General features: G+C 41.2%; 1 protein-coding gene across 1 annotated transcript in view; it reads left to right on the top strand.

Moving 5' to 3' along the window:
- BIRC6 (baculoviral IAP repeat containing 6) overlaps positions 1–27,602 on the top strand; it is a 241,574-nt gene that overhangs the window by 21,991 nt on the left and 191,981 nt on the right. The window contains exons 6-10 of the mRNA XM_089529449.1: positions 2,994–3,076; positions 3,848–4,070; positions 4,154–4,314; positions 7,438–7,496; positions 9,639–11,033. Of these exons, the coding sequence (XP_089385575.1) occupies positions 2,994–3,076; positions 3,848–4,070; positions 4,154–4,314; positions 7,438–7,496; positions 9,639–11,033 (1,921 nt within the window). The remainder of the gene's footprint in view (positions 1–2,993; positions 3,077–3,847; positions 4,071–4,153; positions 4,315–7,437; positions 7,497–9,638; positions 11,034–27,602) is intronic.

The following is a 27,602-nucleotide window of genomic DNA, read 5'->3' as shown; positions in this document are numbered from 1 at the left end:
AAAATGTTGATACCTAAACTGGGAAGCTTAGAAGTTTGCTACCTTGGCCTACAATTCCTGCAATGACTGATCATTAGGCATAATTGGCTGGGGTTTATGGGTGTTGTAGGCAACAGTTCTAGAAGATGCTATGTAGCTTATTTGAAAACAAACAGCACTTTTGATTAGTTTGTTCTTTATTCCAGAAAGATGCAGTAAATCACAATATATATTAGAGTGATTAGCCAACAAAATGTTTCAGTGTACAGTAGAAGCAAAACATGTTGGCTTTTGCCAATTTAGTTGCTCAAAATGAAAGTCAAATAAGTAAATGAATAATGTCAAATAAGTACTACTATGCAACAATATATTGTGCTTTATGCTGAGTGCTAAAAAAAACCTGCTACTGAAAATATGGTGAACTTCCATTAGTACTGTGCCTTTAGATCAAATAAATGTGAATCCCTTTTATTTCTGATCATTAAGCTATTTGGGTGCCTTGACACAATTTGGAAAGCAGTCCAGTAACTCAGCATTATATTGGTCTCTTTCATTCACATTGTTTATTAAAGCTTTCATAACAGCATACTACTCTATGGCCTAGTCAAAAGCCAAAGAAAGCATTTCAGAATAAGTCTGCCTTGATAGTTGTGTATGTACAATATTTCTCACCATATATAGACTACAGCAAAGCATTTGACTGTATAGATCACAAAACATTATGGGTGGCTCATAAGGTCATGTGAGTGCCCCTACATCATCATCATCATTATTATTATTATTATTATTATTATTATTCTTTATGTATATAGCGCTGTAGATTTACACAGCGCTGTACATACAGACAATAAATTTGATAAAAATGAAACCTGCCAATGGCGTACATTCTACAAAATACATCTAAAACAATAGATAGTAATACAAGATAGAATTAGATAAAATGAGGAGGCAATGAATTGAGAACATTAGAGATCAGCTAAAATAAAATATCAGATAACAATCGGATAAACAGTCACACAGTGCCTGGGAACGCTTCCCTGAACAATATAGTCTTCAACTCAGTTTTGAAACTTGTTAAAGAACTATGACCCTTGCTTGTGGGGGAAGGAGGTTCCAGGAGTGAGGGGCAGCAAGTGAAAAGGGATGAATCCAGGATGAGGCAGTAGAGAGCCTGGGCTGGGACAGCAGACCTTGACAACCAGAACAGAGGGCATGATTGGGAAGGTGAGGAAAAAGAAGTTCAGATAAATAGGGAGGGCAGCCCATGCAGAGCTTTAAAAGTTAACAACAGAAGCTTATACTGAATATGGAAGGCGAAGGGGAGCCAGTGAAGGGATGATAATAGAAGAGAAACATGGTCAGACGGCGAGCGGATGTAATAATGTGTGCCGCTGAATGCTGGATTGAAATTAAAGGACGGAGATGAGAGAGAGAAAGCCCTGCCAGAAGGAGGTTACGATAATCTAGTCGCAAGATGACCAGAGCGTGGACCAGAGTCTTGGCAGTAGAGGCCGAGAGAAATGGACAGATTTTAGCAATATTGTAGAGAAAGAATCTACAGGCCTTGGCTGTGGCCTGGATCTTGGGGATACACGACAGAGAAGAATAAAAAATGAAGCCAAGACTGCAGGCATCCTGGACCAGCTGAATAGAGATGTTGTCAACAGTAACAGAAAAGGAGTATTGAAGGGTGGACTTAGGTAGAAAGACAAGAAGCTCCGTCTTGGACATGTTGAGCTTCAAAAGCTGATGGCACATCCACTGCAAGACAGCTGTGAGACAAGATGAAACTTTCTGTTCAAACCCCGGAGAAAGGTCAGGGGTGGAAAGAGTGTCATCAGCATACAGATGATAGGAAAAACCAAAAGAACTGATACGTTTTCCTAGGGACAATGTGTAAAGAGAGAACAGTAGGGGACCCAAAACATCTGATTGTCCTAATGAGAAATCTGTACTTAGGACAAGAAGCTACTGTCAGAACAGAATTTGGAGAAATATAATAGTTCCCAATTGGCAAAGGAGTCAGGCGAGGATGCATTCTATTCCCCTATTTTTGAACTTGTATGCAGAAAATATAACAAGAAAAGCAGGTTTAGATTCAGATGAGGGAGGAGTGAAGCCAGGAGAAAGTCTTAGGTATATTACTAGCAGAAAACATTATGGAGCAATTACTAAGGAAAGTCAAGGAAAAAATGCAAAGGCAGGCTTGTTGCTGAACATAAAGAAAACAAAAATAATGAATACGGATGATCTACACAAATTCAATTTGGACAATAAGGAAATTTAAAGAGCTAAAATGTTCCCGTACCTAGGATCAAACACTGATCAGAATGGGGACTGTAGTTAAGAAATAAGAAGAGGAATGGGAAGGGCAGGTATGAAAGAGCTAGACAAAGAGCAAAGATATACAACTGAGCACTAAAGTTAGAATCCTCCAAACCATTGTATTCCTCATTACAATATATGGATGTGTGAGCTAGACAGTGAAGATGGCAGAGAACAGGAATGAGATCAAAGAACCACTGCCAAGGTGATGGGGATGAATGCCTCCAACATCCCACTTACATCTGTGATTTCCACTGAGATGACTGTTGCCTTGATGCTAGTAGCATTGGTAGAACAGTTCTCTCAGAAATTGGATCTCTAGGTATTGGCAGAGATTTTTCTTTTTCATTCTCTCAGTGATGTCCACTAGAACAGCAGTTTCAGAAACAGGATTGCTGTTTGTCAGTAGCAGTGACAGAAGAACAATTTTTTCATTGTAGCCCAACTGATAAGTGGTGTAGTATGGAAAAGTGGTTGAGGGCCACACTCCTGACAGCAGAGGGTAGTAATCTGGAGGATCAGACTGTGCACTCCTCTGCTACGCTGATTTCCATGAAATTAAGCTGAGGTTTAAGCCTGTTTTCCAAATGTGTGCAGCCCTGCTCTCTTAGGCTGAAGTTAACTAGTTATAGTTTTTATAGGTTCTTATAACTTAGCATTCTTCTTCTTTTTTTGTCCTTTGACCATAGCCTGCCTCATCAGGAGATGACAGAGCCATGTGTTTTACATGTAGTGTATGCTTGGTATGCTGGGAGCCAACGGATGAACCTTGGTGAGAACGTAGAATCACTCTTATTCTAAATATTCTACTCTAAATGCAATCTTCTATAGATGAAATTTATTTGATCTACTTATAATAATCTAGATCTTCAAACTACCATGTCTTTGCTTTAATATATCTAAATGGTTAAATAGATAAAAGGTTCAGAACAGAGTAACATTTTAAAAATCATCTTGCTTAATTAATACATAAGAACATTCCCAGAAGATGCTTCTATATTCAGGAAGCCAGTATGTAAAAGAATAGGTAGCCATTGTCCATGAAAACTAGAAAATGAGTGTTTTTGCAGTTAATTAATGGATGAATTTATTACGATTTCTCAAATTTTGAAGTACTTTCAGTATTTAAATTATATAGTTTTTCAGTCATTTTTACAGTGTAATTAGTAACAATTTCAAAAATATCCTCTTAGCTGCTTTCAGTTATTGGGTTTGATCTGAATTCTGTAAAAGGGAAGGAAGCAGTTTTCACTGATTTCACCTTTGCCTCCTCCTGCAGTATTGCAGTGAATACTTCCAACATCTCTCCCCTCCCCCCAGCAGAATTTCAGAAGGTATTTGGATTTTTATAGAGAAAGAGGAGTTGGCAAAAATCACTTTCTCAGCAGGCAGTTCCATTCACAGATGTTCTAATCTGTTTTGTTTTTTAAATCATCTTGATAATAATCTCATTTGATATTTTGGTGAGCCAAGTATATGTGAAATTGCTAATAGAGAAATTAACACTCTTGCATTTTAATACTTACCTTTCTATTCCATCAAGGTCTGAACATGAAAGACATTCCCCAAACTGCCCATTTGTGAAAGGTGAACACACGCAGAACGTACCCCTCTCGGTCACACTGGCAACAAGTCCAGCACAGTTTCCCTGTACAGATGGTACAGACAGGATAGTCTGCTTTGGATCTGGAAGCTGTCCTCATTTTTTAGCTGCTGCAACAAAAAGAGGAAAGATCTGTATATGGGATGTTTCAAAACTTATGAAGGTATCTTTTCATTAAGAGTTTGAATGCTAATTTTGCTAAAAATAAATTTCAGTCTAAATTTAATTATGTTTTAATTTGTTTAGGTGCACTTAAAGTTTGAGATCAATGCTTATGATCCAGTAATTGTACAACAGCTTGTGTTGTCTGGTGAGCAGAGCTCAGGGGTAGATTCAAGGAGACCAACAATAGCATGGATAGAGGATTCATCGAGCTGTTCAGATATACCAAAATTAGAAGGAGACAGGTATGTGAATAAAACCTAACTTCAGTGATAAATGAAAATGCTAAAAAAATTATATTTTTATTACTATTGGAATGCTTAATGGTATATATATTTGCATAAAGCTGAGTATGAGTGGGGGAATACAGGGATGCTACTTCAAAATCTTTTCTAGGAGAAGAGGAGTTTCCTTTTTTTAATTGTGATTTAATTTTGCAAAAGAGAGAAAGACAGGAAGAACAGTGTAGACAAAGGACAGGAAAAAAATCACATTTGAATCAATGTGAACATGGGCTTTTATATATGTAAGATAAGCTCTGAAATAGTGGTGAGAAGCAGGCAGGCTCTTTTTTCTTTGTGCCTCTCTCACCCTCTACGATACTTCTCCATTGTCACTTGCCACACTGTACCCAGAATTTTGTCACCTTTCCCATAATTCTTTGTATATCACTGGTCCTGACTCCTCTCTAGATAAATCTTTCTTGCCTCAGCTGTTCGTACTCTTGATCAATGACACACAGTCAGCCCTCCTTATACACGGATTTTTTAACCATGGATTCAAGCATCCACGGCTTGAAAATATTCAAAAAAGTATGAATTCCTGATAGCAAATCTTGATTTTCCATTTTATATAAGGGACACTATATTGCTCTGCCATTGTATTTAATGGGACTTGAGCATCCATGGATTTTGTTATTCACGAGGGATCCTGGAACCAAACCCCAGCAGATAACAAGGTCCCACTGTACTAACTCCTAGACTGTAACTGTATTTTAAGTGGGAAGTGAGAACCAATGTGGGGTAGTGGTTTCAGTGTTAGTCCAAGATTCTGGAGACTAGGGTTCAAACCCCCACTTTGCTCTGGAAACCCACTGGTGATTTAGGGCAGGTAGCATCCTCTCAGCCTCAGAGAAAGGCTATGGCAAACCCCCTCTGACAAATCTTTCCAAGAAAGACCCATAATAAGTTTGCCTTAGAGTTGCCATAAGTTGAAAATCACTTGAAGGCACACAGCAACAAGACATTTTAATTTGAAACTTGAGAATTTTTCCTTATCCTTTGAAAGTGAGGCTCTACAGAGCTTTCTCAAAGATTACTGAAGGGAAACATACTTCTTAACAAAGTAAAAGCTTACTTAGTAACAGTCCCATATACTGTTTATCAACTTGTATACTTTGTTATTTGTTTTTTGGGATATTTCTGTACAGAAGCTGTAGTGCCTCTGTAACTTCATAAGGGTTTGTGTATATCGGCTGCTTCGAAAAGAAAATAAATAGCGAAAACACTCCAATTCTATGTGTAAAGAGAATAAGAGGTCTGTTTTTGAAAGAAGGTTATAAGATGTTCTTACCAAGAAAATTCTTACAAGAAATTTGTTGAAGAAATTAGTTTTACAGTTTACCAAAATGTTTTGTTCTTTCCTAGTTTACATTAACTATTACATTATTTGTACAGCACTTTAAATTTATAAAATACTTTCCTCTCTTTAGCTCCACTGGTTTGACATAACAGGGAGTTCTGAATTAATGAAAGCCAGTAAATATCTGCTAAAGTTGCTATGTGATGGGAGAAGGAAGGGACGAGATAGAAATGAGCATCCATGCACCCATCTCTAATTCCTTGTTTGGATGTAGTTACCATCATCCAATATAAAGAATCTTGCCAACTGGAGTTTAGAAGAACAAACATGAGTTGCATGGTCTCTCCTGTTTCTCTCTCACATTATTTTGAAATTCAGTAATAACCATATTTTGCTATGGTGTCTGTATTTTCAAGTATGGTTAATGCTTGCCCTCCCACCCACCTCAATTTGAGGTGCATTTTCGACTATTTTGGAGTGCAAATACTAGCCATTTTTAATCAGACCAGACATCATGCACAGTTTAGTGCTAAAATTACAAACTCAAAGTGAAGGCGCATATCACAAAGGGTCATGTGAACCTGTGGGCCCCTTTCTGATCCTACAGATCCTAGTGTAGAGCAAGAACAATGTGAGACTCCCAGCCATATCTCATGTGCCCCACAACATTTGGGCTGAACTCATGGCTCTCAAATTGGGAGAAAATGAGGGTTTTGTTTTGTTTTGTTTTGTTTTTTTCTAAAGACAGGTTGGTTGGGCTATTTCTGGCAAGCTTCTCCCAGAATAAGGGAGCCACCTTTCTGTGGGCAGGTGGGGAGAGTAGCGGCCATGATTACCTTGGGATCACTGCTGTTACCACACACTGTTTTCTTTTTTTCTTTCTCTTCTTATAAGAGAGGGTGAAAATATGGGGTGTAATGTAAAGTGTGGATGGGGCTTTACTCCCACCTACTGCTCATGTAGGTCCACAAACAAATTCCCTACCAGGAATTTACAGCTGGGTAGGGGATGGGGAGACAAGTGCTTTCTCTTGGCTTAAAGCATCATCTGACAGTGGATGTATTTCAAATAGGAGGTGATGCTGGGCCCAAGTGCAGCGAAACTCTGAGCTGTATGGGCTCATCAGTGGCTTGTGCATCTTTTATATATATTTATAAACATTCAACCAGCCATGACTTGAATTTTTTAAAAAAGCAAACTTTGATTTTGCCATTTTATATAAGGGACACCATTTTACTCTCCCATTGTACAAAGTGAGACTTGAGCAGTCACAGATTTTAGTATCCACAGGGGCTCTCCTAAGGAGGACTTCACCTATATTGCTGCTTTACAGCATTAAGGAATCTGATGAAAAGCCGGAAAAATATTTTCACAGATGAACAATATGATGAGTAAATGTTTACACGATAATGGTTTTACAGTTCCACATACCATAGAGATGGAGCTGGATAGTCAGGAGCAACTGATCTTGCGGGATCCTCCTGTGATATACATTCAGCAATTTGCAGGTGCAACAGCTAGCCTAACCTCTCCAGACTCTGATAAGTGGAATTCTATGGTTTCCAATAATAGTAGTAACAATAACAACAGCAGCAGCCATTTTGAATCCCGTAGGAGAAAACATTGTGATATAAATTTAGTAATGTTGTTTGTTCTACCTTTTTAGAGTCTGTTTACTAACATCTTATCTTAAGATTTCAAGTGTTTTACAAAATTTTTATTACTTCCTTGGCTTTCCCATTTAAAATTGCCTCTCTTGACTTCACTATCTCTAATCTTTGTCTTAGTGATGATTTACTGGATGATTCAGACAGTGAAGAGCATTCCAGATCAGAATCAGTGACTGGTAAGTGCATAGATTTTTTTTCTTTAGTGTACAGTGTGTGATGTATGACCACTGGTAATGATTTAAATAGATTGAAGGCAGTAAAGAGCTAACATTACCTGAGCTGCTTTTAGACTTTAAAATATCTTGATTTATCTTTAACAAATTGCAAACTCTGAAATAGTCATTGAGCATTTGCATTTCCAAAGAACTTCAGATGTTATACACTGGGCCCTCGCCTTACGCGGGGATCCGTTCCGGATCCCTCCGCGTAAGGCGAATTCCGCCTATGCTCAAGCCCCATTGTAAACAATGGGGCTCGTGCATGGCGGCACGCGGGGCGCAACGGGCGCGCGCGCCCATTCAATTGAATGGGACGCGCCGCCCCTTCCGCCCCACGCGCGCCCTGCTGTTTGAGCGCATATGCTCAAGCCACGTAAGGCACGCCCGCGTATGACACGGGCGCGCTGTACTGTATATTTCCATGTTGGAAACATTATTGTATCAGAATCCTGTTTTGGGAGAAAGGTGGGATAAATTCCAATAAATAAATGAATTAGAAAAAGACAACATAAGACATCTATGTGATAGTGTTCCTAGCCAGGGAGTTTACTTTCCATTTACTTTTATAGGTTTATTCACATGTAATGCTGAAGAATGGTTTTGAGCTTGTATTCTCTGGGGAAACTGATCTGCATTGTATGGATAAAAAAGGCAAATTATGCTTGGCTTTGACCTTGGAAGACAGGGAGGGAACTGAAGTGTGTGAAGGATGTAGCACATGGTGAGATCCAGACCATGACTAGATATTACATGTGAATGAATACTATGGGCCAATTAAGATAGAGTGTAACGAATCCTTTTTTATTAACATAAGTGAGCTGGCGTATGCTTTGGGCTGTCCCCTCAGCTTTGTGCATACAGGGGAGATATTTAATAGTTTCAGTCCATGGGGCACTGGGCTATTCTGCTGATTCATCCAAAATCAGTAAATGGTGATTTATGCAATCATAATTTAAAAGGCATGATATTATAGTGTGATAACTTGTTAAAACTGAATTGCTCTTTGCCAAGTTTGAGCATGGCTAACAGGCCAAATACATTTTCTTTACGAAAACCATGAAGGAAAATGGAATGTGCATTCCTGAGACTTCACTTGGCCCATGCATATAGCAAGTTGGTGTTTTTTTTTAAATTCTCTTTCCAGTTGAAATACATATGTTCTTTAAAAGTGCTGCTTATTCCTGAGACAGCCATTTTCCACAAGTGATAGTGGCTGCATCTGTACTGCAGAAATAATCCAGGTAGCACCACTTTAACTGTCATGGCTCAGTAATGTAGAATTCTGGGAACTGTAGTTCTGTGAGACATTTAGCCTTCTCTGTCAGAGTTCTAGTGTCACAACAAACTACAATTCCCAGAATTCCATATCATTGAGCCATGGCAGTTAAAAAGAAAACACCCCCACCACCCCCACCACCCAAAAAAAAAAAAAAACACTCTAAAAAAGTGGTGTTACATTGGCTTACTTCTGCAGTGCGGATGCAACCGGTGATGAAATCTGCTATGCAGATTGGATGCAAGGTCCATTCATTATCAGCCAAAAAGAATTTTGTGCAGTGCTCCTTTATGAAGAAGAGCATTAATAGTGCTTTGTACTTGGAATAGGAGTGTGGCCCATCCACTGTAGTGGAATGATGAGATGTAATGTAGTGTTGCAGTAATATAGAAAATGTGTGTTTAACCCATTATCTGGAAATATTATGGCAGGGCAGAAAGTACCTAGGTTTTTTAGATGTATTTACTAGGATGCTATCGGATAATTTCATGCGGTGAAAATTCTCTCTCTAAGCAATCTGTTTCCTTGCACGTTACACTTTTAGGCATTTTCCTATGTAAAGTAAACATACACATGTAATATCATGGGAATGTAAGCAGCATGCTTGCCAGCCAACCAGGATTGACTGTAACTGCCTGTTAATTGTGTCAACCCTAGATTTGCTAATAAATAATGTGTTAAACAGATGCTATTTTGGTTCACCTTCCTAGACACTACCTTAATTGAGAAAATCTGTAATTACTCTCTTAGCTGATAGGATTTTCATAATTTCTTTCAAATATTGATGAATTTGTTTTTCTAACACAGTTTGCTTTATCCTAAAGGACATACATCCCAAAAGGAAACCATGGATGTGAGCCTTGATATAACAGCCCTCAGCATTCTTCAGCAGCCTGAGAAACTTCAGTGGGAAATAGTTGCAAATGTACTTGAAGATACAGTGAAAGATTTAGAAGAACTTGGGGCAAATCCCTGCCTATCTAATTGTAAGAGTGAAAAGATGAAGGAAAAGCATCTGGAACACCACAACATTCCCTTTCCTTGTTTATTAGCTGGAGGTTTATTAACATACAAATCACCTGCTACCTCTCCTGTCAGTAGTAATTCTCAGAGGTCACTGGATGATTTAAGCAGGACTCAAGGTGGTAGTGTGTCAGACCAGGGATCAACTGACAATGAATCTTGTACTAATTCAGAACTGAATTCTCCTCTGGTAAGGAGGACTTCACCTATATTGCTGCTTTACAGCATTAAGGAATCTGATGAAAAAGCCGGAAAAATATTTTCACAGATGAACAATATCATGAGTAAAAGTTTACACGATGATGGTTTTACAGTTCCACAGATCATAGAGATGGAGCTGGATAGTCAGGAGCAACTGCTCTTGCAGGATCCTCCTGTGACATACATTCAGCAATTTGCAGATGCAACAGCTAGCCTAACTTCTCCAGACTCTGACAAGTGGAGTTCTATGGTTCCCAAGCCTGGGACTTTGGTTCAGTGCCTGCGACTGCCAAAGTTTGCAGAGGAGGAGAACTTTTGTGTAGACTCAATCACTCCTTGTGCAGATGGAGTTCATTTGCTAATAGGACTGCGGGCATGCCCTGTTGAATCCTTGAGTGCAATAAATCAAGTAGAGGCCTTGAATAATTTAAATAAATTAAACTCGGCACTATGTAACAGAAGGAAAGGGGAAATAGAATCCAATCTTACCGTAGTGAATGGTGCAAATATCAGTATGATCCAACATGAGTCACCAGCAGATGTGCAGACTCCTTTAATAATTCAACCAGAACAGCGGATTGCTAGTGGCGGTTACCTGGTACTTTATAAAATGAACTATGCCACTAGGATTGTAACTCTTGAAGAGGAACCTGTAAAAATCCAGCATATCAAAGACCCCCAGGATACCATTACCTCATTGATTTTGCTCCCACCAGACATACTGGATAATCGAGAAGATGACTGTGAGGAGCCTGGAGAGGAAATACAAATAACTTCTAAAAATGGCAGTGAGCGAGAGAAAAGATCAGAAATCTCTACTCTTGGACATTTGGTAATAACCACTCAGAGTGGATCTGTAAAAATTTTAGATCTTTCCAACTTCGAAATTCTGGCCAAAGTAGAGCCACCTAAAAAGGAAGGTACTGAGGAACCAGATAAATTTGTCTCTGTAATATACTGCTCGGGCACGGACAGATTATGTGCATGCACCAAAGGTAAGACCTACAATCCATTCTGAAGTCAAATATGTAAAAACTAAATGCAGACATTGTGCTTATATTACTGATATCCAAATCATATTCATTGTTCACCCATCCTCTATTTTCCATGATTGTACAATCATCCTTTTAAAGGACTGTCTCTATTCTGACCTGATGTCAAACTGGTTTCTGTTAACCATAGTTGAGGATTTAAACTGTTTTTCCCCCACTTCCGAACATACAGCTAAACTGTAGTTGCTTTCTGTTTCCCATCAGCTCAGCAGCCCAGGTTTGAATTAAAAAGTAGCACAAGTGCTGCAATTATAGATTGCCAGTTCAGATAGTACGCCCTATGGTTTGGCATTATGACTTCATTCAGCTATGTTGTTTTACTGTTATGGATTTACACAAGTTAGGAAGTGAAAACCTTGCTATGTTTTCTGTTCTGAAGCAAGAAAATCCAGTTGTTTTGAGTCCAGGAACTGTGGGTTTGATAGTCAAGCATTGTAAAATGCTTCTGAAACTTGCCTGAATATGAGAGTGGGGTTTTGATGCATTTGTTTTACATCTCAGAATAGGAGGAGGGTGCAAAGTACTCCTGGTGCACTTCTGGATCTAACTGCCCAGCTCTCTTGGCCACATGGAAATCATAGAATCATGTTGGTGTTTTGTTCATAATGATGTGTTCTTATTTTCACTTGACCATTAGAAGGGCTTGGATTAGTTATTACTTAGATGAGTAATTAAGAGTTCAAGAAGAGGTCATTCAGAATGAAATTTCTTAATGTATGTAGTGACCTGACTTCGGGGGGGAAATAAACAGGGTTGTAGTAAGTGCTATAGGGTGTTTAAAATAGTTTTCTTTCTTTCCTGGTATTTGTTACAAAAATGTCTGATTAAATAAACTGTTGATAGAAGCGAAAGGACTAGCTTTGAAATAAGTAACTGTGCTTTTACTTTGAACAGTACTTTAAAGGGGAAAATGGTCTTTCTAGTTGTCAGGTAAACTTGTGTGTGTCTGCATGTGCCTTCAAGTCATCTGTTGACATAAAATGGCCCTATGAATTTTATTGGGGGGGGAGGCTTAGGCAAGGAATATTCAGAGATGGTGTTGGCAGTTTCTTCTGAAATATAATCTACCTGGTATTCATTGGCAGTGTCCTGTCCAAATACTAAACAGGGCTGATCCTGCTTTGCTTCCAAGATCAGACAGGATCTGGTGCCTTAGGGTGTTTAGACCCTTCAGACAGCCTTTGGATGGAACCAAAGTGAGTGTGAAGGTGGACTCATTTATTTATTTATTTATTTATTTATTTATGAGCTGCCTTTCTTCCAATATAGGGACTCGAGGCAGATGCCAACAGACCTAAAACATATTTTACAAATTAAAAACAATACAAAAACAATAAAAAGCTTAAATACAAAGTTTATAAAACAATTGTTCAAAACATACATTAGAAGTATTAAAATGTATTAAAAATTATATGCAATCCTTGACATCTGAATTGCACAGCATTTAAAAGCCCAACCCTCGTCAGTTTGAAAAATCCTGATGGCACAGAAATGTTTTTACCTGTCACCAAAGGGAGAGGAAAGATGGAGGCATCATGGCCTCTCTAAGGAGGGAGTTCTAGAGCCTGAAAGCAGCCACTGAAAAGGCCGTCTTCCATGTTCCCACCAAAAGAACCTCAGAGGGTGGTGGGACAGAAACAAGAGCCTCTCTGGGCAGTCTTAGTACTCTAACGGGCTGATAAAGGTAGGAAAGATTTTGTAAAGTGAACTGGAAGAGCCACTGAGAAGGCCCTCTTCTCAGTGGAAGGAGCATTGACCCCAGAGGCTCCAATGTCCACTCAGCCTTGCATCCTTCCATAGGTCACTAAAATAACTACCCAGCTTGTTGGGGGCAATTAGTTTATACATTGTAAACCACTTAGGGAGTGCTTATATGCACTGATAAGTGGTATAGAAATGTACAGTACTTGCTTTTGCTATTCCAGAGCTGCTGGGTGTTTGTGAAGGCAAAGGCTGCTCCTTTCCCATTGGTTGTCCAACACCAATTCAGCAGTGCTGGGCCATATCTCTGCCACTTGGGCACTGATTGGCTGCAGGAGTGGTCGGTTGCTGTATGGGGGCCAATGAGAAGCTGGAAAAAAGGGGTATCTGTTGCCCTCTGAGTGTCCAGTATAAGTAGGTTGGTGAAACTTTAACCTGTGCCATTGTTGAATAAAATCTTTGTTATGGTCTTACATGTCCTTTTTCTTTGTTATATTCAAAAAATGTTAGCCAAATTTAAGAGATTTTTGCAGTTATACAGTCAGACCTCCTTGTCCACACATTGTCCACAGATTCAACCATCCATGAAAATATTTTTAAAATATAGAAATTTTAAAAAGCAAACCATGATTTTGCCATTTATATAAGGGACACAATTTTATTATGCCATTGTATATAATGGGACTTGAGCATCCACGGATTTTGCTATCCACAAGAGGTCTCAAACCAAATCCCAGTGGACACCAAGAGTGTTCAGTAAATCTAATCTTGCTATGTGTCCCGATTTTTCTATAAGACCCCAGAGTTTGCAAACAAAACAAAACAAAAAAACCCAAAACCCTGATACTTTGTTCTGCATTTTGGCTAAATTTCTAGTCTATAAGATTAGTAAGATTTACCAATGCATTTTCCACTTCCCTTATAGTAGGCTTTTTTCCCCAAACCTGAAACAGACACTATGATGCCCCATTCCTTTGAAAAGTGACTAAGACATTTGCCTTTGTATCCATGGTGTGGACAATTCATTCAGTCTGTCTGAATGTTTAGTATGGCAGTCTTAACAAGTCCAAAATTCAGTTGCAACAGGAAAAATATATATACCTGCTTAAAATGATTTAATCTCACTCTTCTGCAAAATGTCTCCTGGAATGGCTTATATACAATCAGTAAACACTGCTTCTATACAATTTTCAGTCAGTATCAGTTATCACTACTTTTGAAGTGATGGGCAGTATCCAAATTGGAGGATCTTCAGCTGTGTTATGTTGGCAGTAGCCCTCTGCATTTCCCCTGAATCCCCTGCTGAAGGACAGGGATCCTCTCTGACCAGAGGAAGGAGCATCGACCCGGAGGTGAAAGGACTTGAACTTCCTTAAGACTAGGAGGGGGAGTTGACACACACACACACACACACACACACACACACACACAAAAATGATTTGGTAGAACTGGACCATGAAGCCTCTGAGGTATTATTGGCTCTGTTTAAAAAAAGGTTGTTATATTACTAGAGAAATTAAGGTAAAATATAATTATGTATGTGGTAAATGTAATAAGGATATGTTGGGAGAGGATGAGGGTATGTTGGCAATGACTGTTGGCAATGTTGGAAACGACTGGTGATTGACTCAAGTTTTCATTGGCTGTTTAAAAGGCTAGTGTAGGCATAGGGATTTAGTTAGACACAGGTTCATAATCCTAATTCATCTAGGATTATGAACCAATAGGGAAAGAGTAGAGTCAGGATTTAGATACATTAAATAAATAATCTTTAATTATACGTAACACCCCTGTTTAATCAATTATTTTTGTATTATACACATGTGCCTCTGGGAACACTACAGTTGTGCTATTGGTTGAGTTCAGACACATGGTGTCTGTGGTAGCAGCAGTGATTCAAGGGGAGTGGTGTCTAGTTGTGGTCTTATAGGAAGAAAGAGTCTCACAAAGAAACCATATAGAAAGGCCCCACAGATGATGTTGACAATAGTGGAACAAATGGAGGTCACCACATTTGTTGCCATAGTGGTGGAATAAGTGGACACTTCACACTCACCTGTGTAGTTGATTGAGCCTCTTTGAGAATTATCATTCAGAAGTCTACTGAATGACACTAAGAAATATTAAGACAGCCATTGCCAATGAGCCCTCCCATGAATAGTAAAGGCTGGCTGGAATCTATCCTAAATACCCCTTCTTAGGAGTATGTTACATTGAATGGATGGAGGGCATTTCTGTATACACATTGCACTTGTAAAAATCCTCATATTTAAGGATATTTCACTGATAATGGATGGGGAAGGTAATTTACCCCCCCCCCTTGCAATTACCTGCAGGTAGCAAAATACAGTGGGCCCTTAGTATCCACTGGGGTTTGGTTCCAGGACCCTTTGTGAATACCAAAATCTATGAATGTTCAAGTCCCATTAAATACAATGGATAGTAAAATGGTGTCCCTAATATAAAATGGCAAAATTAAGGTTTGCTTTTTAGAATTTATATATTTTTTGTGGATACTTGAATCCATGGATAAAGAATCTATGGATACTGAGGGCTGACTCTAACAAGCTGCCTGTCGATGTAGTTCCAGGGATACCTGGAAAGGAGTCACGTGCACATAGCAGAAGATTTAACACTGACTGCCTTCTCATTCCCTAGCACTTTCCTCCTGCCTGACCTGGTCAAAGATGCTGCCCCCTCTTTCATATTCCACCCTTACCTGCTACCTATATACTCCTTTCTCCTTCACCTCAATCTATCTTGTCTCTTATGCTTCCCTTGTTTTTTTTTTTAAAAGGGTTGTTCTTCCTAACTGTTCGCCTCCTTTCCCTTTCTCTCCTTTTCATTAGGTTCCCTAATTTTCCCTTCTTGTCCCCCTCCCCATGGTTTTTTAGTTGTCCCTTGGGGGGAGAGGTTCATGAATTCCTCTCTGCCTGTTAAACTTTGGAACAGTGTCAAGGATTACTGTAACATCCTTCTGGCAGGGCTTCCTCCTTCTCACCTCTGTCCTTTAATTTCTGTCCAGCATTCAGCTGCATGCATTATCACATCCGCCCACCGCTCTGACCATATCTCTCCATTGCTGCCATCTCTTCACTGGCTCCCCCTCCCTTTCCACATTCAGTATAAGCTCCTGCTGTTTAAAGCCCTCCATGGGTTGGTCCCTCCTTACTTATCAGATCTTCTTTCTCCTCACCTTCCCACCTGGGCCGTCCGTTCTGGTAGTCAAGGTCTGCTGTCCCAGCCCAGGATTTCCTCTGCCCCATCTCGGATTCTCCCCTTTTCACTCGCTGCCCCTCACTCCTGGAATCTTCTTCCCCTGCGAACAAGAGCCATCACTTCTTTAACCAGCTTCAAAACGGAGTTGAAGACCATCCTGTTGAGAGAAGCATTCCCAGGCCTTGCTTAATTGTCACCTGCCTCCCTGGATGAAGTTTAACCATCCATTATGAAGCCAAGCCCTTCCTCCAGTCCACCTGCCTTGGTCCAGGCCTTGGAGGTAGAGAGGAACTGCTGGACCTCATCCCCTTCCCCACCACCACTCCCTTCTCCTTTTGTGTGGTGTCTTTTTAGATTGTAAGCCCTAGGGCAGGGAACCGTCTAATTAAAAAGACTGTATGTACAGCGCTGTGTAAATTTACAGCGCTTTATAAATAAAGGTTAATAATAATAATAATAATAATAATAACAACAACAACAACAACAACAACATCTACATTACATGCAATAAAATAGTAACATTGCTTAAAAATACAATTCAAGACAATAAAAACCTCATGTAAAATACACAATTGCAGCCAGAGGTGGGATTTTTCCTTAGGTTCTTCATAGAAAAGTAGGCTCGCCGGAAGAGATCCATCTTAAGTGCCTTCTTGAAGGGATCTAACATGGTAATAACACGGATCTCTTCTGGCAATTCTTTCCGTAACTTGGGGGCTTTGGTTGTATATGCTCTGTGGGAAGTTGTTGTTACCCTGGTCTTTGAATATTCTAATAAATTCTTCCCAGATGTTCTGAGAGTGTGGGGTGGATTATGTAGGGAGAGGCATTCCCTCAAGTAACTTGGGCCAATGCCATATAGGGCTTCAAAGGTAATGACCAACACTTTGTATTGCGCCCGGAAGCTGATTGGTAACTAATGAAGGGATTTTAGAACTGGTGTTATATGGTCTGACCTAGATGTTCCAGTGACCAATCTGGCTGCTACATTTTGAACCAATTGAAGCTTTTGAACATGGTACAAAGGTAGCCCCATGTAGAGCACTTTGCAGAAATCTAAACGAGAGATTACCAGTCCAAGTACCACTGCTTCAAGGTCCTTTTGGTCCAGCTGAAGCAGGTACCAAGCACTCTTGGCCATCGCATTCACTTGATATGATAACTGTAGAGATGAATCCAGGAGTACTCCCAAACTGCGTACTTTGTCCTTTAGGGAAAGTGTGACCCCAGGACTGGTTGACGAACCTCCGTCCCTGGATTGGGGTACCTGTCATGAGTACCTCCGTTTTCTCTGGATTCAGCTTGAGTTTGTTTTCCCTCATCCAGCCCAGTACTGACCCTAAGCAAGCATCCAGAGGAGAGATGCTATCCTTAGTCACTGTAACAGTTGGAGACATAGAGCGATAGATCTGGGTGTCATCAGTGTACTGATGACATTGCGCCCCATGTCTCCAGATGATCTCTCCCAGCGGCTTCATGTAAATGTTAAATAGCATGGGGGATAGGATGGCGCCCTGAGATGCCAGCTCTCTCTTAGAGGAGCAGCTATCCCCCAGCCTCACCATCTGGAATCTGCCTGAGAGGTAGGAATGGAGCCACTGGAGTGCAGTACCCCCAATAACCAGCTCCCTCAGACGTTCCAGAAGGATACCATGGTCTATGGCAGGGGTAGGCAACCTGCGGCCCGCGGGCCACATCCGGCCCGCCAAGGCCTTCCAAGCGGCCCGCGAGCACTCCTGCCGCCGATTGCCGCCGATTTCCCCTGGTTTTTTTGCTGCTCCGGGCGCCATTTTGTTTTGCAAAATGGCGGCCGAAATCTCGCGAGACCTCAGGATGGCAAAGGTCACACGAGATTTTGCCGCCATTTTGAAAAACAAAATGGCGGCGCCCATGTAGCAGGCCCGTTGCAGCCCCTAGAGCACTCCAACAGGGCTCCAGGGGCTGCAGTGGGCCTGCAGCAGGCTCCACCTCGCCCTCCGCCCTCCTCCTCCCAAGAGCAGGGAAAGGAGAAGGAGGAGGCAGCAGAAGGAGGGCAAAGCCAGGGAGAAACGGAGCCAGAGCAGCAGCTGCAGCCACAGGTTGGTTCATTGGGGGAGGGGGTTAGGTGGGTGTTCTTTGCAAAATGCCCTCCCAGTAGTACTTTGTGGCTTTTCTTTGCTTGCTGCCTTTTATTTTGAATTGCATTTTAGTAATCTCCATGCCTGTAACTTTAATATTAATATTATTATTTAATTGCCCTGGTGTTCTTTGCAAAATGCCCTCCCAGTAGTACTTTGTGGCTTTTCTTTGCTTGCTGCCTTTTATTTTGAATTGCATTTTAGTAATCTCCATGCCTGTAACTTTAATATTAATATTATTATTTAATTGCCCTGGTGTTCTTTGCAAAATGCCCTCTCAGTAGTACCTTGTGGCTTTTCTGGGTTGAAAGAGTGCATGTTTCCTGCCTTTTATTTTGAATTGCATTTTAGTAGTTTCCATGCTTGTAACTGATTATTATTATTATTATTATTATTATTATTTTCACTTGCCCTTGGTGTTCTGTGTGCAAAATCCCCTCTCAATGAGAAAGAGGAGGAGGAGTGTGACTTTCCAAAGTGCATTTCTGTGTATTTTTGGTGCATTTATTGCTGAAAGGTCTGCTGTAACAATGATAGCAGTGGAGGTGATAGAGAGAGAGGAGGTGATGATGATGATGATGATGCTTCTGTGGAAGCTCCGCCCCTGGAGGGTGCAAGCTCCACCCCTGTTATGTGGCTCTGCCCTGGAGGGTGGAAGCCCCACCCCCAGCATGTGGCTCCGCCCCGGGGGTGGACGCTCCACCCCTGTTATGTGGCTCCGCCCCTGGAGGGTGGATGCCCCACCCCCGGCATGCGGCTCCGCCCCCGGAGGGTGGAAGCTCCACCCCCGGCTTCGGCCCCCCAGTTGTCTGAGGGACAGCAACCTGGCCCCCAGCTCAAAAAGGTTGCCTACCCCTGGTCTATGGTATCGAAGGCCACTGAGATGTCCAAGAGCACCAACAGGGTCACACTTCCCCTGTCGATACTCAGACAGAGATCATCGACTAAGGTGACCATGGCAGTCCCTGCCCTGAAGCCAGTTTGAAATGGGTCCAGATAATCGGTTTCATTCAAGACAGCTTGGAGTTGGAAGGCGGCTGCCCTCTCGATCACTTTGCCCAAGAGTGGTAAAAGGGAGACCGGTCTGTAGTTGTTTCTCATCAGGGAGTCTAGGGAACATCTTTTCAAAAGCGGTTTTACTGTTTCAATTTAGATAAATAATAATAATAAATAAATAAAATTTATAAATAATAAATAAATAAATAATTTTTTTTTAATTTCTATCCCACTTTTTGCCAGACAATCAAAGCGGCTTACAACAGGTTAAAATACATCCATATATACATAATGCCCCCCCTTAAAACAAGATTAAACAGTGTAAGATTAAAACTACATATTAAACCAGTTAAGCTAAATAAAATCATCATGGGCAGAGTTCACTAGATGAGAAGTCTTATTTGTGGCTGAGCATTTTATTCTGGGAATAGATGGAAATATTCCCTCACAAAAGGATGCATTTATTATAAGTTTTAATGATGTTTTTATTGTATCTCTTCCCTGAGCGGTCAACCATGATGGGCAAGGATCGCGGGGGCATGTCGTCCTCCTTACACTTCCAAGGAACTTGTCCACTTCATCGGTATTTACGGACTCAGAATTATCCGCTTTAATACAATCCGCAGAGTCACTGGATACCTCTCTTACTATTTCTGTTTCTGTTATAACGCCGGCATCGAGATCAGCCCTTATCTGAGAGATAAGCTTGAAGTGTAATAATTACATTAATTCACTATGCGGAATTCAAACCAAAAATGCAGAATTCAAACTTCTGCATATTTGGTTTGATTTCTCAGTGGGACGAAGATGACAAATAGTTCTTTGGAGGTGCTATATCATCAGCTTTAAATGAAACTAGTGAATATGATTAGAACAGGAATGAAATATAAGTATAAGCACCATTATATTTTTCTATGCTAAGAATTTTGAAAAGTGTTTGATTTTGGTCACTCCAAACAATGAAGAGTTCGGAAGAGGCACCTAAAGGGCTAAACCCCATGAGTAATGGCACACATTCAGAGTTAAAGCTGTAACTTTATTGCCAAACATGTACTAACAAGTACTTCGTTGCACCTTTGGGGATTGATTATATAACAGTTAATTCTCAGTCACCAGAATTTTGGAAACTCTTCTTTTTATGTCTGCTCAACACATGGTGAGGTCCACCACATAAGATTATTGAACCTTACCAAAGCTCAGTTCAGTTGAGGTTTCTGCCCCAACCAGATACCTTGGGCGACAGGAAAGAATCTTGTTGTATTGGTAGATTACCAGGTAATTAGCAGTGGGTTGGCAAGGTGTTCTGACATCAATTGCTTCATAATAGCAATAGAAAAATGGCACTTTGAAAGTTTATATTGTACAGCTGAAAAAAAGAAAGGTGGGGAGATTTAACCAGGAGCAGATTTTTTATGGAAGGACTGGGAGTTCTATTCTATTCTGGCATTCAGACAGGCTGTAAGATTTTTGACTCTTAAGCATATATCTTTTTTCAGCAGGCTCTAATTGGTGGATTTCAGGATTCTGGTAAAAACAAAGTGGATTCTTCAATCCTGAAGTCTGCCCCCCCCCCCCCAATTGCTTTTAGAGACTCAGTAGCAAGATGAAGTAGTGATAGTTCATTCTCTGGGGTGTGCAGCGAAGCAGTCAGCTACCTCTTAGGTTACAACCTCACACCAGCTTCCTAGGCAGAAATCACATATTTTATGTTACTTTTATGGTCTCATTCTCAGCTGAAAATTTGGTACATAGCAGAAATAACATGAAGAGAATAGGGATAGGTTCCTGCAGCACAAAAAAGAGCAGTTAATTGAACATGTTTCAGCACACTGCTTATTCAGAAGTAACAGGACACACATGTGAAATGAAAGAAAGAGGTCAGAAAAGTGTTGCATAAGTAAAGAAAACATTTTGTACCTTTTAGAGACCTCTTTAAGACTTCCAAAATGCAGCCAGGGATGACTTTTTCTTTTAGTAGCCACCACTTTTCTTTTGATTTCCATTTTTTGGCCTAAGATCTGTTTTTTTAAAAACATGTACAGGGTGCTGGTGAAGCAGGTTTATCTTCTTTGCCCTTTTCTCTTTGTTTTGCGAATCATACGTGCTCAGTAAGTGATTCTGGAAACAGCTGCAGTTTAATTTGCTTGTTGTAAACAAGCATGCATGGCTACAGTAGGATCATCAGCTCAAGGTTTTTTGCATTTCTTACAAAAAGAAGCACTGCTGCAACCTGACACAGAAGGTCTGATTTTCTTTAGATACCTTCGGCATCCTTTCAGTGCCAGTGCTTTAGGAAATCCAGCTAAACAGAGGACACAGAGGAAAAGATGAAGCTGAGTGGGCATAAAAAACCTTCGTAACAAGTAACTTTGTTAACTGAGGTATGCCTGTATTTGCCATGGCTGATCATGGTACAAACCTTTACCTCTTTGAATGTGTCTAGTTCTAAAATTGATATTATTATTATTTATTATTAACCTTTATTTATAAAGCACTGTAAATTTACACAGCACTGTACATACAGTCTTTTTAATTAGACGGTTCCCTGCCTTCAGGCTTACAATCTAAAAAGACACCACACAAAAGGAGAAGGGAGTAGTGGTGGGGAAGGGAATGAGGTCCAGCAGTTCCTCTCTACCTCCAAGGCCTGGACCAAGGCAGATGGACTGGAGGGAGGGCTTAGCTTCATAACGGATAAATGGGACGCGCCGCCCCTTCTGCCCCGCGCGCGCGTGCCGCGGCTTGAGCGCGTATGCTCAAGGCCGCGTATGGCGCGCCCGCCTATGGCGAGGTTCCACTGTATATGCCTTTTCTAATGTTCAGCTACCTGCTTTGCCTCTTAACAAGGGCTTCCAGTGAAGGACCTCCAAAGTTAAAGAGGGGGTTTGGTCAGATGTGTGCAGGAAGACACCATACCTAAGGTAACCTGCTTTAACCTGCTTAGAATTTTAAAAGATATAATAATTGCAATTTGAATTGGGTTCAGAAAGGAACTGGAAGTTGATGCAAACCTCATCAACAGTGGTGTAATGTGGTTATACTGGTTAGTCCTTATTAACAAGCTTGCACCTTTCTTTTGAAACAGTTGAAGCTTCTGAAACATATTTAAAGTTAATTCTAGGTGGGACACATTTTTGAGTAATCTGAAAGAGAGACCAGAGGGTGCATTAGGTGTAGCTAGTCTGTCTAGATCAGTGGTACCCAAACCTTTTGGGGCTACCACCCCCTTTCCTCTTGGATGACAACCCTAGCATCCCTCAACTTTTATTTCTTGATATTTGGTCTACTGTATGTTCTACTGTACATTCAAAACAACCAATCCCATTCGCTACTCCCTTTGTCACCTAGTCACACTGGGAGCAGCAACCAAGTAGCTGGCTGAGCAGTGACTGAGAAGCCTCTGTCACCCATGCCGGCTTTGCAGCAAAGGTGTCACTAGGGGACATGGGGGTGGGTGGGCTGCAGCAGGTGATGCCAACACCACTGTTCCCTTTTGAAAGAAATGGGGCATAGTAATAACATACCTTTTGAATTTTTATTGTATTCTGTATGTATTTAAATAATTTATTATTAGTAGTATTACTATTAGTATTACCTTGTAAGACACAAGGAGGTGAACAAAAGAGAAGGTGTGGTCAGAAAGCTGCCCACTCGGCTTCAAACAGGGCAGGGTTTTCTGGGTTCCTCTTTCTTCATAATATGACCTGGTTCCATCCATGAGAGAGAGAGAGAGAATCAAGCAGGAGAATCAGACAGCAGGTGAATGTGAGGAAGGCTACTGTCTGCCATTGATACAAGAGCCTCCAGCTTTGAGAGGGGAGTGCAGAAGGAATCCAGGAATTCTTCATCCTTTTAACTCCCAAAGCAGAAGGCTGTTCTCTGCTTTGGGAACTACAGGTTGTTGACTCTCATTGATGTACCAGCCTCCTGCTATGGGAGTTAAGCGGAGGAAGAAATCTTGAATTCCACTCATGAAGCTGGGGGCTCTTTTATGAATGGGGGACAACAGCTTCCTGCTTTGGGAGTGGGGTGCAGGAGGGTTCCAGGTATTCTTTGTCTTCTTAGCTTGCAAAGCAGAATCCCTAGATTCCTCTGCACCTAAGGGTTGCCATAAGCCAGGACCTCCAAACCAGGACAAATGTAGGACACAGTTTTAATAAATAGAGGACATGCGAAAAAAATTGATGATTTTTAAAAAATGTTAATATAAATGCATGTTTCTTAGGCATGATCAAAATGGAGGACATTTTGAAATTTGACAGAAGAGGACATGTCCTGGAAAAGGAGGAGGATGTCTGGTCACCTTGTCTCTGGTCCAAAATACACTGCAGAAATAAAATATAGCTGGACTGAAATGCCCAGAGTTCCTCACCAAAGCTGCATCCACACTGAGGAAATAAGCCAGTTCGAGAGTGACTTAACTGTGCTGGGTTAGTGCTGGGGAATGCTGGGAATTGTAGTACACTGTGGCCCCAGAGCTATCTCTGACAAGGATCACATAACCCTCCAAACATTGAACTGCAGTGCCCAGAATGCCTCACCAGGTGCATCCACACTGAGGAAATGGTCCAGTTTGAGACTGCTCAGTGCTGGGGAATCCTGGGAATTGTAGTCTATTGTGGCCTCAGAGCCTCTGACAGAGAGGTCTCAATGTCTCCCAAACACTAGCATTCCCAGGATTCCCTACCATTGAGTTAAAGCAGTCTCAAAGTGGGTTATTACTCCTGCAGTGTGTGAGAGAGATGGAAAGGCTAGGGACTGGATTCATTCATTAACTCACAAAAGGAGGATATCTGTGTCCAAAACACACTGCTTTGACTGCCAGGGCTCAGTGCTATGGAATCCTGGGAATTGTAGTTTATTGAGGCACCAGAGCGCTCTGACAGAGAAGGCCAAATGCCTCACAGACACCAGAATTCCAGAGCATTGAGCCCTGACAGTCAAAATTAGAAAAAATACACAGGGGCAAAATAAATATTGAAAATGGCCACACACCTCCTCCTCCTCCTCATCATCATCCTTGCCTCGGTGCCAAAGGAAATGGCCCTCTCCCCCCTGCTGCCTTGGGGACCAAACAGAGGAGGAGCTCCTCTTCCTGAGTTTGGCAACCTCCTGTTGCCAACAAGCCTCGAAGATAATTCCCCAAACGTTTGGCCAAAACTCACCATATCCGCCCTATATCTCACCAAATATTCAGTCAAAATCCCTGAAAAGTCCCTGTAATGTTAATATGGCAATAAAACGTAGCCCTAATTGAATAAAAATAATTGGAACTTATTTCAACTCTCAAAATTACCATTAAAACCAACCACCAAAATCACACCAAAGGCTCTGAAAAGTACCTATTTTGGTGTGAAAGTCACCAGATTGGCAACAGGCCGGGAGTCAAGGAGGAAACCGTGCAGGGACGCCCCCTAGTGGTGAAAAACTGGCAATGTCCCACCAGCAGGAGGGTTATGGCAACCCTACCTGCACCCCATCTATGGAGCTGAGGCTGCTGTCTTCTATTGTAATAAGAGCCTTCTGCTTTGCGTGTTAAGAGGAGAAAGAATCCCTGGATTTCTCCTATACCCTACTCCTGAAGCTGGAGTCTCTTATTTGAATAGGACACAGCAGCCTCCATCTTAAGGGGTTAGGATTAAGTTTTTAGGAGTCGTTTATGTCACAACTAGTGCCATTACAGTGATATATGGGATTATTAAGGTGTAATATTAGTACAAAAGCGTTACTAATGACTCTGTATGATCTTGTAGGGGAAGAGGCTCATGGGGGGGGGGTGACACCATGAGTTATTGCACCAGGTGATTCGAATCCTAGAGATACCACTGCCTTGCTGCAGGCAGGAGGCCTCTTGGTTCTTGCTCAGCCAACTGGTCAATTGTAGCTCCCAAAGGGAGCAGGTGCAAAGGGAGAAGCTTCTCTTCAGAGAGGAATGACTTGAGGCGAACAGGGGTGGAGCAGTTGTGTGTGTAGGAGGTTTACAGAGGCCACATGTTCTGCACTGGAAACTGATGTGGATGGGAAAACGGAAAGATTTTAGCTACTGGAGCTACTCCAAGGCAAAGGACTTTCAAAGAATTGACCCCAGATATGTGCCTTCCCCATACAGCTTCATGTGTGTGTGCTTCCCCCCCCAACCACACTGTTTCTTCTGATACCTCTTCTCTTGTCCATTGAACAAAAAAGAAACTGCAGTGCAATTCCCACTTGCCAGGCAAGTCCTGCCAAATCTCACAAAGCTTAAGCAGGGTCCCAAATCTGAAAACTCCTTTCTGCTGCCATTTCTTCCCCACTGCCATGTGCTCTAACGTTTCACTCCAGTCTGTCACAAAATGGTGCTACTCCAAGCCACAGAAGTGATGTCCTGTACCCAAGCCTTGTGAAAATGTTCCTACTGCTACGACTAGTGAAATATTAAGGGAGTAAGTTTGTGTGGGGAGGCGAAGAGAGACAAACATCACTACACAAAACAAAACAATTGCAGTGACTTTAAGGGACCCTGGAAAGAAAACCCTCATCCCCAACATGTTTCTAAAGGCTGCTGATTCCCTTTGTCTTTCTTGTGCACCAGTACATTTACTGAAAGCCCCCTGCTGCCCCCTCTTCCCCTCAGCACCTCCTTGGATATTTCCACCACCCCTGGGAGGAGCATATTGGCCACTGACATTCCCAGTCACTGAACTAGATGCTGCTGCAGTTGGAGTATCTGTTCACATTTACAAAAAGTACCCTGAATCACCAAGGTCATCTTTCCCTCTAGAAATAAGGTTGGTTCCAAGAATACCTTTATTACTAACCTGATGGTTTAAGAAGTTTTCAGTTGCTTCTTAAATATGTTGAATGTCTACCAGCTGTGCAGATGAACCACCCATTAAAGGACCTGTCCTGTGTGAATTGAATCACTGGTCCAGAACACACTGCAGAAATAATCTAGTTTGAGATCTCTTTAACTGCCCTGGCTCAATGCTAGGAAATTCTGGGAACTGTAGTTTTGTGAGATGTTTAGCCTTTGTCAAAGAGCCCTGGTTGCCCTAACAAACTACAGTTCCCAGGATCCCCTAGCACCGAACCAGGGTAGTTAAAGTGGTCTCAAACTGGATTATTTCTTCATTGTGTTTTGGACTACAGTTTATTGGTTCTCATGTTCCTATTACTGCATCCATGGACTGGTTCAGAATCTTGCCTGGATTCATGACTTAGAAATAACAAATTAACTTGTCATCTTATTGTTCTTTGGATTGTTCCAGTAATGTGACCTTTTTATAATAGGTTTCCTTATAATGCTGATGTTACACTCATGTTTTAGTGACTTATTTTGAAAACATTAGAATTAGTTAGAATGGTTCTTTCTCCAGCAGATTCAGTAAGACAAGAAGACCTAAAGGGAATAATGATTAAGACGGGAAGAAATGCATTATGTGGCTCTGCTGCTAGGCAGCAAAAAATCTGGAAAGTAATTGAAGATCCTTGCTTGGGGAGCAATTGAAGAATGGGCTCTCTTGTATTGAGCACTTGGATAATGAAGCAGAAGATTTTCCACACTCACACATCTGGGTAGACATGGAGATATAGCATTGCTTTAGATGAGTGAATCTTTTCACCCTGGACTTATAGCCCCAACTTCACCAAATCCTCTAGGTTCTTCCTTCTGTCATGGCTTTTCTGTCCCTCCTCCTGCTTTTCATCCACCCTTTTCACTGGATTGCATAATTTTGGGGGATTTGATACAAATCCTTTCATCCCCTTGTGTCTTTCTTTTTTAAAAAATAAATTATTTAGAAATAATTCTCAAATGAGCAAACTACATGCTTTCCTACAGATCCCTGAATCACATTTCTGGATAGAAACCAGTGTTTGGTGTTTGGAAGCAGTTTTTTAGTTGTGCAGGGAAAATACATCTATATATACCTATAACACACTTCTGATTAAGAATTCTCCGCCCTGAGTTAAGCAGCCAGGTGCTTAATGCTGCACTGACAGGGAATCAGTGTCCTTTAGCTGAAGTTAACACATCATCATTACTAATCTTTATCACAAAGGGGGAATCATGTGGTCCTTGATATGGTTAGACTACAGTGCCTAGCAGCCCCAGTCAGCATAGCCAGAGTTGAGTAATGTTGGCAATTACAGTTCAGCAACACCAGTAAGACTGTATATTTCTCATCCCTGCTTTGTCATCACTTTTTAATAACCTTTAAGAAACAAGTGTTACAAGGGCAAATGTTCATGTTGGTGAAGGTGGGAGCAGGTAGGAAAAAAAGAGAGGCCAGGTCAGTGAGAAAATTTAGCTCAACAGGATGTAAGATGAGATCTCATTCTTTCCCAAACTTGACAATTCTCTAGTGAGTTAAAATCCCACTATCCCCATACAGCAATTGAATGATAGACTTTGTAGTCCATGGGGGCAGGAGGAAATTCTAGGTTGGGATAATGAAGCTTTAGAAGAAAAAAGTGTATTTTTGACGGTGTCAATAACAAA

This window comes from Sceloporus occidentalis, unplaced genomic scaffold, assembly GCF_023333645.1.
Source record: "Sceloporus occidentalis isolate IW3139 unplaced genomic scaffold, rSceOcc1.0.p SCAF_6, whole genome shotgun sequence".
NCBI lineage: Eukaryota > Metazoa > Chordata > Lepidosauria > Squamata > Phrynosomatidae > Sceloporus > Sceloporus occidentalis.
This window is presented reverse-complemented; position numbering and strand designations above follow the sequence as displayed.